The sequence below is a fragment of the Aotus nancymaae genome, unplaced genomic scaffold (assembly GCF_030222135.1).
Source record: "Aotus nancymaae isolate 86718 unplaced genomic scaffold, 86718_ANA_hifiasm-v0.15.2.pri h1tg000036l, whole genome shotgun sequence".
NCBI lineage: Eukaryota > Metazoa > Chordata > Mammalia > Primates > Aotidae > Aotus > Aotus nancymaae.
In genome coordinates, this window is record NW_026988450.1 from 58,529,461 (window position 1) to 58,546,151 (window position 16,691).

The 16,691-nt window shown below is 39.1% G+C and overlaps 1 protein-coding gene across 4 annotated transcripts in view; it reads right to left on the reverse strand.

Moving 5' to 3' along the window:
- Nucleotides 1–16,691, reverse strand: part of SYBU (syntabulin) — a 75,565-nt gene that overhangs the window by 34,111 nt on the left and 24,763 nt on the right. For all 4 annotated transcript variants that reach the window (XM_012443274.2, XM_012443273.3, XM_012443276.3 and 1 more), the window contains one exon: nt 11,351–11,548. In XM_012443274.2, coding sequence (XP_012298697.2) covers nt 11,351–11,548 — 198 coding nt within the window. The remainder of the gene's footprint in view (nt 1–11,350; nt 11,549–16,691) is intronic.

Sequence of the window (16,691 nt, forward strand, 5' to 3'; positions counted from 1 at the left end):
GGTGGAGATGAAAACTTGTTGTTAGGCTACATTTTGGCCTACCACAACTATCTTACACACACACACACACACACACACACACAGAGCATAGCCTCTGTGATCCAATATAATTATTTACTTACTGTGACTAATACTACTTACTTAGAAAGTAAGCTCCGTAGACTTTCATGGCAAACGTTGCCTCTGCAAACAGCCTCCCACCACAGGCTAGGGTATGTCTTTTGCAGAAATACAGTGTGTGCAGCTCATCTCTCAGTACAGTACAGTCTCACAGTGGAGTATCCATGGAGACTGAGCCTTTTGCATGTGCAGGGCAAGGAAGTTACTCTGCTGGCACCATAGCAACAGGAGGCAGAGGGAAAGCCAGCCTATCAGGGAAGAGCACTGGGCCTTCTCCCTGGTGACTGCAGTGTTTCCAATGAAACCATCGCCCTCATGAATGGACACAAAGCATTTGAAGAAATACCAAATTGTTAAATAGAAGTAAATGCCTACAAAACAGTCAAGATGAATCCCTGGACGATATTGGAGCAAAACATAAAGAATCTTTCCACATTGATTATAATATCCCAATGGGCAAGCAAGAAATTATATCAAAACTCCACATAGCCCTAAATTATATGGCAAACACAACATTTTTTAGAAAAATGCTTGGTGTATTCTATGAATTCCAGCTATTTAAATATGCATGACAGTTCAAAGCACTGCCAGAGAGAGGAACAGGGAAGCCTGGTTACTCTGAGGAAAGAAAATGGAAGACAGGGCTCTCTGGGACAATTTAAGGCAAAGTCCCTCTAAATAGAAGTTTGCTCAGAAAAATATGTTTAGTAAGATTCCACCAAAGCTCTCTATTATTTCAGAATAATTCTTATGAAGAAGGCATCCATGACAAAATAGGACCAATGCAGATGCAATGATGAGTGGACATTCAAATGCCTAAAGTTGTGCTATTTGTAAACTTTTCTCGTTTCCCATTTTATAACAATAATAAAAGTGATCATTTATTGAGCACATACTGTATACCAGGCAAATACTGTCACTACAAACACAGCTCACTGCCACATGCCAACACCGATTCTTGCAAAGATGGAAGATGTGCATGTTTACCTCGGTGTTGCGTAGTATTTATGTGATGCATATATTCCGCTACATATTAACACCTTTCATGATTTTCACAATAATGCAAAGAAGCTACATATTATTGTCCTCTCATATTACAGTTAAAGAAAAAGAGAGGATATATCCTTATGTTACCAAATAAACTCCCCCTGCTGCTCTGCGAGTGACCTAGTCCACCTTACCTCAATGTCTAAATATAAGGTGAAGAACTCCTTCTCCTGCAATTACCTCTCAGAAAAGAAGAAATCCCCTTACATTAGAGTCCTTTCAAAGCCTCTTATTACAGGGCTCTCTCATAATTACCTTCTTTGAACAAAAAGTACCATTTGCAAAAGACATATCGTTCTGAATTGGCTGCAATCAGTGCTAGTTTTGGCTCCCTTTGGAGGTTCGACTGATGGGATTGTTTAAAATGGAAGAGACAAAGAAATTCACAAACATATTTTGTAATTATTCCTACGGTATGACTCCTCCAGCCTTTTAATGATCATTTTAAATAGGAACACAGTCAGTGGTTAAGTCGTGGCAATCACAAAAACCTATATCCCCTTTTTGCTATCTGAACCTAGGAACTGAATAGCTTTGGATAATGAAGGATACTCATATATGTATACAAGACATATATGTATAAAAGACATATATGAGTATATGGAAAAAACAGCTGTCCCATGCTATCCAGCTCCCATGGAGCTTGTGACAGCCTGTTTGCTAGTTGTACACTAATGTCCCTCTCTATTCTCATTTTCCATAATAAGGACTCATTTGAATATGATGTCCTGGCTATAATTGGAAATAAAATGTGCCACTTCTTTATCCTGACCTTAAAATAACCAAGTCAGTGCCCTCTCCCCGTCCCTCTCCCCATCCTTCCGCCTGATATATGACAGCCAATCGGGTCCCACAGGAGAAGCCAAGTGTTTTGGGGGCACAGTTGCCTATAAGCCTGGATCACCCAAACACCCAGGTGCTATTTTGCAAGATACAAATAAACAAGTGTCTAGTTTTAACCTCTGAATTTTGAGGTCTCATTATAACTTATCTCATACCCTCACAGTACTGTAGGCTTGAGAAGATGTCCAATGAGAGCACCAGACATGGATTCAAAATAGCTTTATCTCACACATATTGAGTGGAAGGGAAGACTATCTTCCCTGGAAAAGTCAGATAAGTTAAAAGGTAGCTCTAGAGATGAGAAAGACTAAATACAAATTTAAAATGAAATATGAATTAAAAAGCAATGTTTCTAATTGAATAATGAATCTAAATATGTTTAACTAAAAATAATAAATTTTAAAAGCCACTGAATATTGACTATTTTCATCCACATCTCTACAGGTTTACTGCAGTTAGCAAATAAAATATTTTAACCAGATGTGGTGGCTCATGCCTATAATCCCAGCACTTTGGGAGGCTGAGGTGGGAGGACTGCGGGAGGCCAGGAGTTTGAGACCAGCCTGGGCAACAGAAGAGATCTCAGCTTGAGAAAAAAATTAAAACTAAGCTGGGTGCAGTGGTGTGAGCCTGTAGTACCAGCTACTGGGGAGGCTGAGGCAGGACAATCACTTGAGCCCAGGAGTTCAAGGCTACAGTGAGCTATAATCACACCACTAACTCCAGCCTGGTGACAGAGCAAGACACTTTCTAAAATGAATAATAAAAATCTCAGGAAAATGAGGGGACCTTATATATATGTACTATATCCCTAGACTTTTCTCTATTTCCACTGCCTCCATCCTAGGCTAAGCCATCTAAATTTAGTGTCCTGCTTCCAGTCTCACCTCTTGACAATCCAAGCTCTACAGAGCCGTCAGAGGGATCTCAAATACCTAAATCAAATTATTTCTCTTTTCTTAAAACTCTCCAATGTCTTCACATTACTTTAAGGATATAGACTTCATCTGTTACCACTCTTTGCCCTTCCCAACTCACTGCTCTGCCCACCACCTGCCACCCCAACCCCAATCCTCTCAAAGTATGAAACAACAAGGTTAAAGTCTCAGTTCAAACGTCACCACCCTAGACACTCCCTTGACCTTCCCCCTCATTTTACTTGTCATCATCTGAATTTATCTTGCTTGTGTGCAAACATCAGCCATCTCCTCACGTTAAAGGTAGGCATCTTGTTTTCTCACTCCTCTATCCTTAATGCCTGGAACAATGATGTCAGCATAGAGCAAACACTTAATAAATTTCATCAAATGAATGAATGAAAGCTAGTAAATGTACAGCCAGGACTCAAACCTATGTTTAGCAGAAACCTCTTCTTGATTATGTGGTGAAATGAGAGTTCCCTTTCCTTTACACCCCTTCAGAGCGATCACTTTGTTGCAATGTTACAAACATGCCAGTCCGTGTATCTTGGAATGCAAGCCTATTGCAGCTGTGTTCCTGAAGCATTACCCCACTTGACCGAGGTCGGCATTCATGTAGCTTACTAATGCTCCTTGGCTGCTCTCAGATACAGGCTTAGATGATAGAAGAAACTAACACATCGAATTGCCCAAGTGAACATACTATGCTGTTCAACTGGTAACTTTCTGTAAATAATCCTATAGTTCACAAAACGCCATGCAACAGATTGTACCAGCAGACAGTGAGGTCCAGGTATTTATCTCTCCGGCTCCTTTTCTGCTGGTGGCTGCATTCCTTGGCTTTGAAGTTCTCTCTTTCTCTAGGTTGGTAACTCGACCCTCCTCTGGCTCCTTCAGGATGCAGGAATGTCTCCAAGCTGTTGCCAGCACCCAGTATTTCACCGTATCTTGTCAGATCCCCTTAATCATGCACATACCTTTGCAGGCAGTCTCTTCAATAAATGTTGCTCAATTAGGGGGATGGGGAAAGCCCAACCTAAGCATATATCTGCATGATTTACAATGCTTGGTTTAGAAGTCTGTGTGTAAAAGAAGTTTCCAGGTTTATTTCTGTTATGCTGTCAGTTGATAAATATGTTGAATGGTGGGCGTCTGGTCTGCTGGAGCTTCCACTACTTTTAAGAGACCTATAATGCTTCCTTCTTAACATATTAGAGTACTGAGTAAGCGTTTGGCAGGCCCCCAAATCAGTGGCTAAGAATGCTGTGCATGCAATAAATCCTAGTAGACCCAGGATTTGGATGGCAGTTACTTTTGGAAAGAGGAGGATTATAATTCACTAATTCTTAGGGAAAAACCATTAAGGGGCCATTTGGTACCATTACATCAATTGGGTGCATCATCAAAAACACAGATGGGAGAAACGCATAATAGAAAGTAACTCATGCAGTAACCCTGCCATAAAGATAAACACGTAAGTCCACTCATCGCATTTAAGCTTTATTTTACTGGTTTGGTCCCTGCTGGGGAGATGTGATAAACTATGAAACAGCCTGCCATAAAACGTGATCTGCTGTATCCTGGGGGAGCATTCTTTCTCTCATGGTGAAAGAAAGTTTCAGAGATCTATTTTGGTATAAATACAAAAGCTCTTGCTTAAGCTGACAAACCCTAATGATTTTCATTTAAGAAAATATACATGATATGCAGGGTAGCACATAAAACATTTTGACGTGAAGAAAGGACTAGTTCATGATCAAGTAGAAAACACTGAAGACCTTAACATTTTTTGATAGTCACGTTTTTGCTGTTTATTTTACTGATTTGCATCCAAATGGCCTTGTATGTTCAACTTTCTGTACTTCATTGAAGTTACATTGAGGCTCACTGATCTTTTTATCAGCAACTGTCAACAAAATGTACATATAGACTGTATCAGCTAATTTATAAAAATTAGTAAGAATTTTTAGGGCTCTACAAACATTTAAAAAATGTGTTTTATATTAACACATCTTTCTTAATGGTAACACTCTCCTAGTGCAATTAAAATTACTCCTTTGAAGGTGGACCTTACCACTATGGCAGTAGTTGAGAGTTAGGAACAAGGCTACCCTATTTAAAATCCATTTACTAGCTGTGTGACCTTGGATGAGTTGCTTAACCTCCTTGTGCCCCAGTTTTCCTATCCATGAAATGAAGGATAAGGATATCCCTTTCTTGCACTGATATTAGGGTGAAATGAGTTAAGTGCTTGGAATTTTGCTTGGGACAGGCGGTGCTCAATAACTATTAGTTCTAAGAAACTAATCAAATTTCAGTGTTATTCAAGCCCACAATTACATCTAACATATCTTTCCAAATATTTTTATAAGGCTCATAGTATCCGAAATAAGCTTACAGCCTGTATTTGAGGCTGGGGTTTGCTGCTGAAGACTTGCTTACAACTGGTGAGCTATTAGAAAAATAATGCCTTGGCAAAGTGTGCAGAATGTTTTCATATAACCAAAATCTTCCCTTTTAACACTAAAATTTTAATTTTTTTCCACTCTGTGGAGACATTGCTAAAATGCTTGACACATTTTTCTGTCTTCATACATATTGTTTTTTGCCAACTCCACCATCACATTGATTCAGTCTGCTTTTACATCAATTACTGCACTAAGTGCTACAAGTGATAAAAGCTGGCGATGGCCTAAAACACTTCAAAGGCCACCCAGGATGGGCACAGTGGCTCACGCCTGTCATCCCAGCACTTTGGGAAGCCGAGGAGGGCGGATCACCTGAGGTCAGGAGTTTGAGACCAGCCTGGCCAACATGGTGAAACCCCATCTCTACTAAAACTACAAAAATTAGCTGGGCTTGGTGGCAGGCACCTGTAATCCCAGCTACTCAGGAGGCTGAGGCAGGAGAATCGCTTGAACATGGGAGGCACCCAGCTTTAGTGGTGTCTTGTTTGCTCTTTCATATTTTCCCATGTCTGTTCATTGTCAGCCATCAGCTATAAACTCACGCTCCTGTCTGTCCTCCTATAGCAAGTATTCCTCTCCTGTTATGTGAACTAGGATAACATGACCTGCTAGAATTTTGTTTCAAGTACACGTAAATTGTGTGTGAGTTTTAGAAGTTTTCTTGTACATAAAGTGCACAGAATGTGTGGCATCTATTTTAAGAGCGACAAATGACCATCAGCAACATTTGGTGAGAAATTACTTTCTGCTAGGTCCAACACGGAGCACTTTATATTCCTTAATTTTGTCTGTTTAATATTTTCTATAACCCATTTTACAGATGCAGAACACAAAGTCTCAAGAATACAACAAGTAGCTAAAGATCACACAGTTGTAAAATAATGGTGTAAAGATTTGAACCTAATATGCTGGACTCTAGAGTCTGGTGGTTAGAAAGTCCTCCTCCACCCCAACCCAATAATACAAAGGTACTTTTTCCCCCCAAGATAGGACAAGTTGGGTAACATGGGGGGAAGCTGTATAAATCTATGCTCTCAACTCCCCTCTAGTTTGTTCAAGTTATCACAAGAATGGCCTACTCTAAGTAAGTTGTCAAGTTGTTTTATTTCACAGAACCAGCTTTGAAGTGAAAGTGATGCTCGTGATAAGAACTGAAACATCTGTTGGCTTCACTGTGTGTGAATGAGCCTCTATTAAGGGAATCAGTGTTGATTAATCACTAACCTCATTGGTTCCTTTTGAGTTTTCTAGCAAATGCTTCTGAATGTGGGAAATAAGGTTTTTTTATGTAACCAGTCCTCTGCTATTGTTGTTAGGTTATTAGAGTTCAGCTCAGCCAGGTCTCCAATTTCAGTAGCAGAGGTAGTGTCTGATGACAAGGGGATATTAACTTAGTTTGAATGCTAAGGAGATAAAGTGACATCTTTCACATGCAGATTTCAACATTTCAGTTTCTAAATGTGGATTCTTTCAAATTTTAGTGACCCGAACCATTTGCTCTTTCCTGGTCTCCTTAATCGCCTCTGGTGCTTTTCTCCTTTCACATTTTCTACTTATTCGTTTAAATTGTTAACTTGTGTAATGGTTTTCCCACCTCTCCAATTAACTTTGTGGACAAAAAGATTCAGGACTTCCCTTGTAAAACAATGACATTAGATCTTTTTCTTCCTTGCCTTAAGATATTCTCCAAGTAGGAAGTCAAGCCTTAAAGGAGGCCTGTCGTTTAATGTTCTAAGGAAGTAATACAATTAGGTAGGTCTTTCATTTCTGGGTAAAAACAGTTTCATCAGGAAACTGATTGCAAACTAAATACAGAAGGAGCACCTGGGAGAAGGAGCACCCCAGATTCCTCAAAAATTTCCCAGTTGGAAAGCCTTCATTCCTTTTCTTTTAATCTGTACTACAGTCCAAATTTATCACACAGTCTTCTGCCTTAAATTACAAGCTCCCTAAAAGCAGAGATGCTGTGGAGGAGGTTCTTTGTCACAACTTCCCGACACTCCTCCCACACTAAACATAATCTCTTGCACAAAGTATAAGCTCTACTTCTCATTTAAGTATTTATTGGACAGCTTTAATACTTTATGACAGACACAATATTAGGCTCTGCAGATTCAGCCTTGTACGTTTTGCAGACTTGTAGATAAAAGAGAGACGTGAAAACACAAAGCCACTATCTAACTGGACTTCAGGACTGTTTTCTTTTGCTCCTTGGTGGCAATTTTTAATTAAATCTGCATAGGCATTAAGTGATAGAAGCCAAAATGACAGAAGGCTCACCGCCTCCAAGAAGTTTCCGGAATGGGTTCCTGCCTGGAAACAGGAAGGGCTTTCCTGCTGTGTGTGCCGCCGGGCCCTGCTGGCAAGGTACAGGCTTGCTCGGCTCACCTTTCCAAGCCCTTCCCAGTGTCCTGTGACATATTTCCCTTCGTCTTCTCCATCATCTACTCAGGGAACATTATTAGCTCTTTATCTTAGTGACCAAAGGGGTATTTTAATAACTCCTTCCTGAGGTGAACAGCAGTGTTTCTGAAACTAGAGCAAGGGACCTAAAATTAAATGGGCTTAGGTTACTTAATGTTAAAGAGTCCCTGAGCCTGTTTAAGAGCCACTAATTGCTTGCTATTTTAATAAATTGGTATTGTTATTATGAGTTGACTTATTTTTTAAAAAGTAGAGCATGCATCAAGAGTTGAAGATCCATTTTGGCTGGAAGGAGATGGCCGCTTGGGGCTATGGAGGAGGCAGGACATTTTAACCTGAGAGCAGTATCCTCTTGTGTTTTAACAGGTTACATCTCTGCATTCGATAAATTTTAGAGTCATCCAGGGGCCTTGCTTCCAGGATTTCCTCTCTTCATATTTACGAGACGGACAGGTTTGTTCTGCTAAAAGTTCAGAGAACTATAGGTCATGGTGCAGACTTTTCTCAAATACAAAGCTTACTGTACAGAACTGGGTCACACTCAAAAGTGGTAGCAACTTTTTCAGTGATGACATTTGAAATTTTAGGCAACTAAAAAAAACAAGCTTTAAAGACCCCTTTACCTTGGTTAAATATGAATAAATAAAAAGGTCAGCAACTAAAAACTGCTCAGGTGATATTTATGCCTCTGAGCAATTACATTAGAAGCAGTTGACAAAAGTGGTTGTTTGAGGCTTTGCCTTTGGGGAAAGGTCATTAAACTAGGATTCATAAATGCTAACAAAGGAGATCCATGAAATCCCTGAAACGGCATGTGATATTTTGTGCACATGGACATTCTTCTGGAGTATGGGTCTATAGTTTTAATGATTCTCAAGAATCCATGAATCAAAACAGCATTAAGAAAAACTGTTTTTGTTTTCCTTCTGTACATCCTTTTATCCTTCCTTTTTCCCCTGTAATTTCCTCATGAAGATGGAGAGCCACAATGCTTCCCCTCCAAATGAGTGGCTGATCTTTAGCAAATGAGTATTTTCTACAGGATTAGGGAATTGCTTAGTGTGAATTCTGTATATATACACAGAGTTCTAAGTATTTTGTTAACATGATTATTACTGAAACAAGGAAAGGCCATGATAATAGTAACTCTAATATAAACTTCATTTGTTCTTACTGTGCCATACTTATCTATTGTTTTACTATTTCCTTGTATTGCCATCACCATAAAAGGTTTTGGGAATGAGGTGGTGGGGGTAGGATGAGGATAACAAAAATAAAATCATTACAGGTTATGTTCAGATCCTACAATAGCTATATGATGAAGCATACTTTGTTTTTTTTTCAATCCATGAAGCTGACATTCTTTCTGATATCATTTTATCTTTTGAATCCCATAGCCTACCTTTGCTGCTGAGGTCAAGAAATGTTGATTCCCTAATATGCACTAGAGCCTGTGCTCTAGGAATGCAAAAAGAGGATGGCAGGGCTGGGTGTGGTGGCTCACCCCTATAACCCCAGCATTTTGGGAAGCTGAGGCAGGCGAATCACTTGAGGTCAGGAGTTCAAGACCAGCCTGAACAATATGGTGAAACCCTGTCTCTACTAAAAATAATTTTAAAAAATTTACCTGGGCATGGTGGCACTTGCCTGTAGTCCCAGCTACTTGGGAGGCTGAGGCAGAGAATCTGTTGAACCCAGGAGGTGGAGGTTGCAGTGAGCTGAGATCACGCCACTGCACTCCAGTCTGGGTGACAGAGCGCGACTCTATCTCAAAAAAAAAAAAAAAAAAAATTAAAAAGGTATGAAGTACTGACGCACACTACATGGGTGAACTTTGTAAACATTATCTTAAGGGAAAGAAGTCACCTACAAAAGCCCATATACCATATAATTCCATTTGTTTGAGATGTCTACAATAGGCAAATAGAGGCAGAGAGTAGGTGAGTACTTTTCAGGGACTGGGGAAAGGGGGAACGGAGTGACTGCTGAGGGGCTTGGAGATTCTTTTTGGGGGTGATACAAACTTTTTAGAATTAGTAAATGGCGACGTTTGCAAAACAGTCTGAATAGACTAAAAACTAGTGAACTGTATACTTTAAAGGGTGCATTTTATGGTATATAAATCATATCTCAATTTGTCAAAAAGCCAGTTGGGCTAAAGGAGACAAGGAGGCAGTCCTGGCCCTTGGGTACACAAGGTAATTGTTTTATTTCTTGGCTAAAATTTTACAACATTCTTTAATCATTATCTCTTTCTTAAATATCAAGGGTACCCAACACTCATTGTACCATTTCCATCTTTCTCGTTTATAGGCTTTCTTCTTCATCGTATAGCATTCCTTTTCTTTTACATATTATTCCAAAGTAGGAGACTATTAATGAATTCATCATGACTAACATTTATCAGGAACCACTAGGAAATAGAGTATTTCTTGATCACAGTTTAAGTTTTGCTCTGTGACAAAATGACCTAATCTTTGGTTGACCAAAAGCAAGATGAAGAATAATCCATTACGATATATCATGTACATCAATGACTCAGGGAGAACAAAAGCAGGAAAAGATGTTAGCGTCCAATGGAAGAAGACACAGGGCCAAGGCTTGGCCCCATCAAAATAAAACCATCTGTAGCTCCTTGCACAGTAATGTCATCACCAAACAAAACTTAGAAGACAAATGTAAGAAACGAGGACTCATGCAAGCTAATAACCTGTCTTTTCAGCTCTTAAATATGGAGAGCATAACTGTGAATGTTAAAGAGAATAATGCAATAGAGACGATACCTCCCCATGACAATGCACACAACCTTTTACTTTAAAGTTATCACTTTAGTTTTTTTAAAACTATCTTTGTTTATCTACTGCATGTATATTTCTGAGATACAAAGTATTTATATACATAGTGCAGATTCTAAGAACTGAGAATTGACCTTTTCTGATGCTGCTGGCGTTTCATTCATTGCAGTAATGACCTCTATTTCATTTTATAGCTTCTAATATTTTGTAATTATTGAACATTTACATGTGTATATACATATAATATTCATATTTAAATCTCTAAAAGAAAAGACAGTAACTAAGCTAGCAAGTATTCCCAGCTCGACATATTTGCATCAAGATAATGCCCAGCTCTACAGAGATTTGCATCAAGATAACCTGTTTTCTTCACAATGTGTGGTCACTTATGATAGTACTAAGTAATTGCTTAGTATAATTAAAGCTAGAATTAATCACATAGTTCAAATGTTTGTTAGAGCATCTAGCTTATATTTCTTCAACTTTGCTTCTTTCTATTTAAAAAATCTCTTTATAATGAATACATATGTCACTATAGGTCACTATAGTTACTCAATTATTAACAACTATTTCAGAGGATAGTCCACTTTCCACCCCGCCTCCTTTAAAAATGATGTTGTGGATGCTGGGTGCAGTATTAGTGATCCCCAACCTGATATACAGGTGTTTTGTTTCAAACGTGAAACTACTCCCATCATATTGTTCTGATGAAAACAATGACAAACTCACTGACCTGGTTTCACAAGGCCTGACTTCGATTCCTTCTTATATCGAGAGGACTGAATGCTTCCTTCACCCACCATTCCAATCGTGCATTTCTTTCTGGTGAAATCTTCATCACTTCCAGGGCGAAAGCCAATGGGGCTGTTTCCAGCATCTGAGGGTGTCTTCACAGGAGACACTGACTGGCTGCTGGGACAGCCTGTGTCATCTAGAAGACAGTAATCAATAGGTGTTTAATGATGAGGAGGAAATCAATGATGATGATGAGAAGCCATGTGGAGCACCATGCATATGCACACGTGTGCTCGCACGCGTCCACTCTGCTTATGAAGCCCAGGTTAATTGCTGTGAAGACTCTCTTTTCATGACGCTATTTTTATTTTCCATATTTTAATGCATGTTTAAAAAAATTTTTTTGAGACAGTCTCACTCTGTCACCCAGGCTGAAGTGCAGTGCTACGATCTCAGCTCATTGCAACCTCTGCCTTTGGGTTTAAGTAATTCTCATACCTCTGCCTCCCAAGTAGCCGGGATTACAGATGCATGCCACCACGCCTGGCTATTTTCTTTTTTTGTATTTTAGTAGAGACAGGGTTTCACCTTGTTGGCCAGGCTGGTCTCAAACTCCTGGCTTCAAGTGATCCACCTGCCTTGGCCTCCTAAAGTGCTGGGATTACAGGCATGAGCCACCACACCCAGCCCCTTGTAAGCTTTTTGATCACAAATATTTCTGTAACATTCATTTTGTCAAAACATAAAGATGTTTCTGTCTTAACACTTTATATAGTACATTTTTGGGTCATATATGTCCATAGATTTTTGGATGTGTTTGGTAATAAGTTGTTCACCAGAACAACTCAGAATCATTAGGGTGAACTCTTCAGAGTTATGTTTGGAAAATAGTTATGTTTCAAAAACAGAGTTATGTTTCAAAAAATAAAAAATCACTTGAATGTTATTGACCACATCCAGTTTTTGATCACTTGACTCATCCAATAGTTAACAGAATTTGAAAGATAAGTCATCTGGCTTTAGAGTTCAAAGAAGCATAGTGAAGTGATCCTGTTTTATCATATACACACAACCAAAAATACATAAATCAGATATATTGCTGTCTGGAGTAAACTGATAAGATGAAAATGAGATTCAGATGAGAAACATTCCTTTAACTTTCAAGTAACAGATTATTACCAGGGTGATTATGTTAAGTTAATATGAATGATATGAAGTGACCTGTGTAGATGCTTATTATGAAAACAGAAAAGTCATACTCCTGACTCCTATAAGTGCTTTCCACATTTATTTAAGTACTTATGATGGTTAATTTATTTATACTTTGATGAGCAGAACTGTATTGGACCTCAAAGCCAAATCAGTATTACTTAAAAATATGTCTACTCAAACTGATCAATTAGTGTCAAATTTACATTACTAAATAACTCTTTATTATATGGAGATGTTTTGACATCAGAGTTACTTTAGTAACTCAATAGACGAAAGAACGAATAAAGATATTTAGTACTAATAACTTTTCAGATGATTACATTTTATGAGTATTAAGGGAACTAAAATAATGTGCCATCTATCAAAGGCTATCTTAAAACTCCACAGCCTGAATAAAAACAGAACAGAACTAGGCCTGAATAAAACATACTGATTGCTAGAATCCATTTAAAGAAAGAATTATCATTGCTTCATTTTTGGCCTTTATTTCATTTTTCATTTATGAAATATCCCAATTCATGGAACAGAGTGAACTTAGCACTAATAAAATGACTTATTTCTCTTGATAATCCTGTTTTAACTTTTCGGTGTATTATCATATGCAGGACCTCTGTGATTTGTTTCTGAAAGTGAATGGTATTTAGTGTGCTGCTCATGCCTGCAGTCTTTGGTCTCTTTTAAACATGCTGTGTTCTTCCTGAACTCCTGAAGAAGCTCTGGCCTTGAATGACCAGGTGATGAGAACCTCTCTTGGTGGCTGTTGCTCAGCCCTTTCATCACTCGCTGCCCTTGCCTTTCGCTTACATTTGCGCATCCCAGGCTTCAACCCAAAGAGATTTGTGCTCCTTTTTAAAGGTGTAAAGCTGCTAATTACTCAGACACAGATTCCAGCAATTTTACAAGGCTCAACAGGTCTGCACATTGTCTCAGGAGAGCCTCTCTTAATTCCTATCTCAAAGCAGGTAAATGAATGAAATCTAATCATTCAACATTCCATGTTGTCTTTAACATTATTTCCTTATGAGTCAGTTCATAAATCACTTCCTTTGAAAGAGAGTGGTCCCCACAAAATAAAAATCTACACTTCAGAATGTCTACCCTAAAAAAACAAAACAAAACAAAAATACCCCCATTTTCTTGAAAACCCTCCGACTCACAGGGATAAAATTAAACAATTTCCAGTATTGAGAAATGCTGTCAAAATTATATCTTGGGTTTTATTACATTTTTCTGCAGTTAAATGAGAAAGAATGTGTACATACCATGTTTTCAGTGCTAGTCCTTTCAAGGACTAAATGCTGGGGTCTGGTTAAAATTCAGGAACCGAAATTATTTAGAGTGGTGGCAGTGTGGAAGGGGCAGTAGCAATTTTTCACCTGAAGTGTGACACTTCACCTGTCATCAGCATTTACAGCCAGGATCTCCAGAAGCAAGGAATGAGAAGATTAACACCTAAAGAAATCCTGAACTTTGAATACATCTTACAGCATTTAAGTCACTCCATAAAGATCTCTTACCTGTCTACTATCATGCTTCATATGGTGGTGGAGGGGGGAAATAATAGGAATATAAGACCTGGCCTTCATTGGTTAAATGAATATTTATCAAGTTCTGGCACTGAACCAGCCCACAGGCATTGTACCCAGGTCCCATTCTGATAGAGTTTATAAATAAGCAGAAAGGAGCTGGGGTCTATGTCACTTACAATGCACAGTTCTTGTAAACTAGCAAGTCTGATAAAGTTAATCCATATCCAAGAAAATGTGTGGGTTATGGGAGAAGCCTTGGGCATTTGCCTGTTTTGTCTAATGCACTGACACTAACAAAGGAATCTAGTTTCAGAAAGGGCAGGCTATGAATTTTTCTACTAGAAAATTCAAATACTTTCTCTTATGCAAAGTAAGACTCCAGCAAAGGCACAGAGCTTCCTGTGCCAGCGAGTAATCTAAGGTATTTTTCTTTGTGCAGCACTGAAGGAGACGTTATCTTTACAAGTCTTGTTTAGGGCTCCTTTTCTGCTCTCCCTCCTCCTCTCTTCCTCTTTATGGCCAATTGGAAGCTGACAGCCAGTTCAAATGAAGATAACACTCCTTTTCAAAATTCTATGTAAAATATTCTTAGTCCCCATTTACTCTGAGATTTTTTTTGAGACTTAAACTTAAAAGACTTCTGCTTCATTAAACAATGAAATAATTTGAGTATCTACCTATCATCTATCAATCTACTTTTTTTCTCACTCTGTTGCGTAGGCTGGAGTGCATGGAGTGCAGTGGTGTGGTCTTGGCTCTCTGCAGCTTCCGCCTCCTGGGCTCAAGTGATTCTCCTGCCTCAGTCTCCAGAGTAGCTGGGATTACAAGCATGCACCACCACATCTAGCTAATTTTTGTATTTTTAGTAGAGATGGGTTTCGACATGTTGGTCAGCCTGGTCTCAAACTCCTGGCCTCAAGTGATCTGCCCACCTCAGCCTCCCAAAGTGCTGCGATTACAGGTGTGAGCCACTGTGCCTGGCCACATTTACTCTGAGATTCTAAGAATAGTAAAGCCAAGCTGATGTCCTTTGGTTGTTTATATCTAATCTTACAATACTAAACTACATGTGGACTGAGCACATATTTAAGAGATTTATTTATTAAACTTGCTTCAGTTAAACTATGTGAATGTGCCTTCTGTTTTCTGCTGGTACCTGACTGCTGAATTTCCTGTACAACTGATAGATTTATAAAGATAAATTCATAATTTTAGCTTTTATAAGTTATGTTAATATGAAGAAATTAGCAGTGACAAAGATTTCTAATATTAGGAAACTGTTTCTGGGCAGGAAATGGCAGACATCCTGAATAATCTGCCCCCAAAGTGTGGGATGTTTCAAATTTCCAGAAGAATGACAAAACTATGAACATTTTAGTCTGGTTTTGCCATAGGGAAGCATTGCTCCAAGGCTTTAGGGAAGAAGATGTAGAAGACTGTTGGTCTATTAGAGAGAGAGGAATTTACAACACACACATACACAGACAGACACACACACACACACACACACACACACACACACACACACACACACACCCTTCTTACATAGTTGAGTTTTTACATTTCTTTCTCCATTATTCAAGGTAAGTATAACTTTACTTAAAAACCACAGGACCACTTTACATGTTTTATACAGGCTGTTCCATTTGAAAATATGGGACAATTTCCTTCCAAGGGCTGCTCTTTTAAATTCCCCTTAGACTGGTCCAAGATAGTCTCTGGTAGAACTCAGGTAAACATTACCCTCCTCAAAGCCACATCTAAATGATCACCTTCTACAGCAAAGGAGACTGATTCACATGTCCTCCTTGATTTTATTAGGAATTGGTTATTTTGTTGTTTTTCTTGTTACATTTGCTTAGAATTGGTGAACACACAGGATAAGGGTATTAGAAAGAATACAGATCCAGGAACTTCAGAGGTTGTGCTATCCAAAGTACTATTAAAAATACGTACCTCTAGGCTGCGCCCTGCATGGGGCAGGGCCCAGTGGGGACCCCCAGCCTTACTCGGGGACCCTTAGCCCCCCTGGGCTGCCCCAGGGACCCTGGGAGGAGGAGCTGGGCTGTCTTTTCTGTCATTTTCCCTGCCTCCCCTCCTCCCCCTGAAATCTGTTTTACTTCTTTGTCTGTCTCTCCATCACTGCTGTGTCTCTCTGTGGCTTCTGTGTCTCTTTCACAGTAGATTCTCTGAATCTATTTCTATCTCTCTTATTCTGGCTTTCTAGGTCTCTGCCCCTCACGATATCTTTGTGTCTCTGTTTCTGTCTTTTTCGGTCTTTCTGTCTTCTGGCTCTTAAAATATCTCTGTGCTCAACTCCATCTCTGACTCCCCACCCCAGGGCCTGTGGGGCCACCACACACCATGTTGTCAACCTCTGCAGAAGAAAGAAAGAAAAAAAAAATACACATACACACACACACACACAAACCTATGGAATGGGATAGTTTCCAAATTGTCATCAAGAAAATAAAAAACATGCTAAGGTCTATAAAGACAGATGGGGAGAAGCCAGCAACTATTACAATTTTATAGCTTAGATGTTGTTAAAAAACTGATTTAAAATCTGTATCTCCTCTCTCTTTACATTATAAGGTG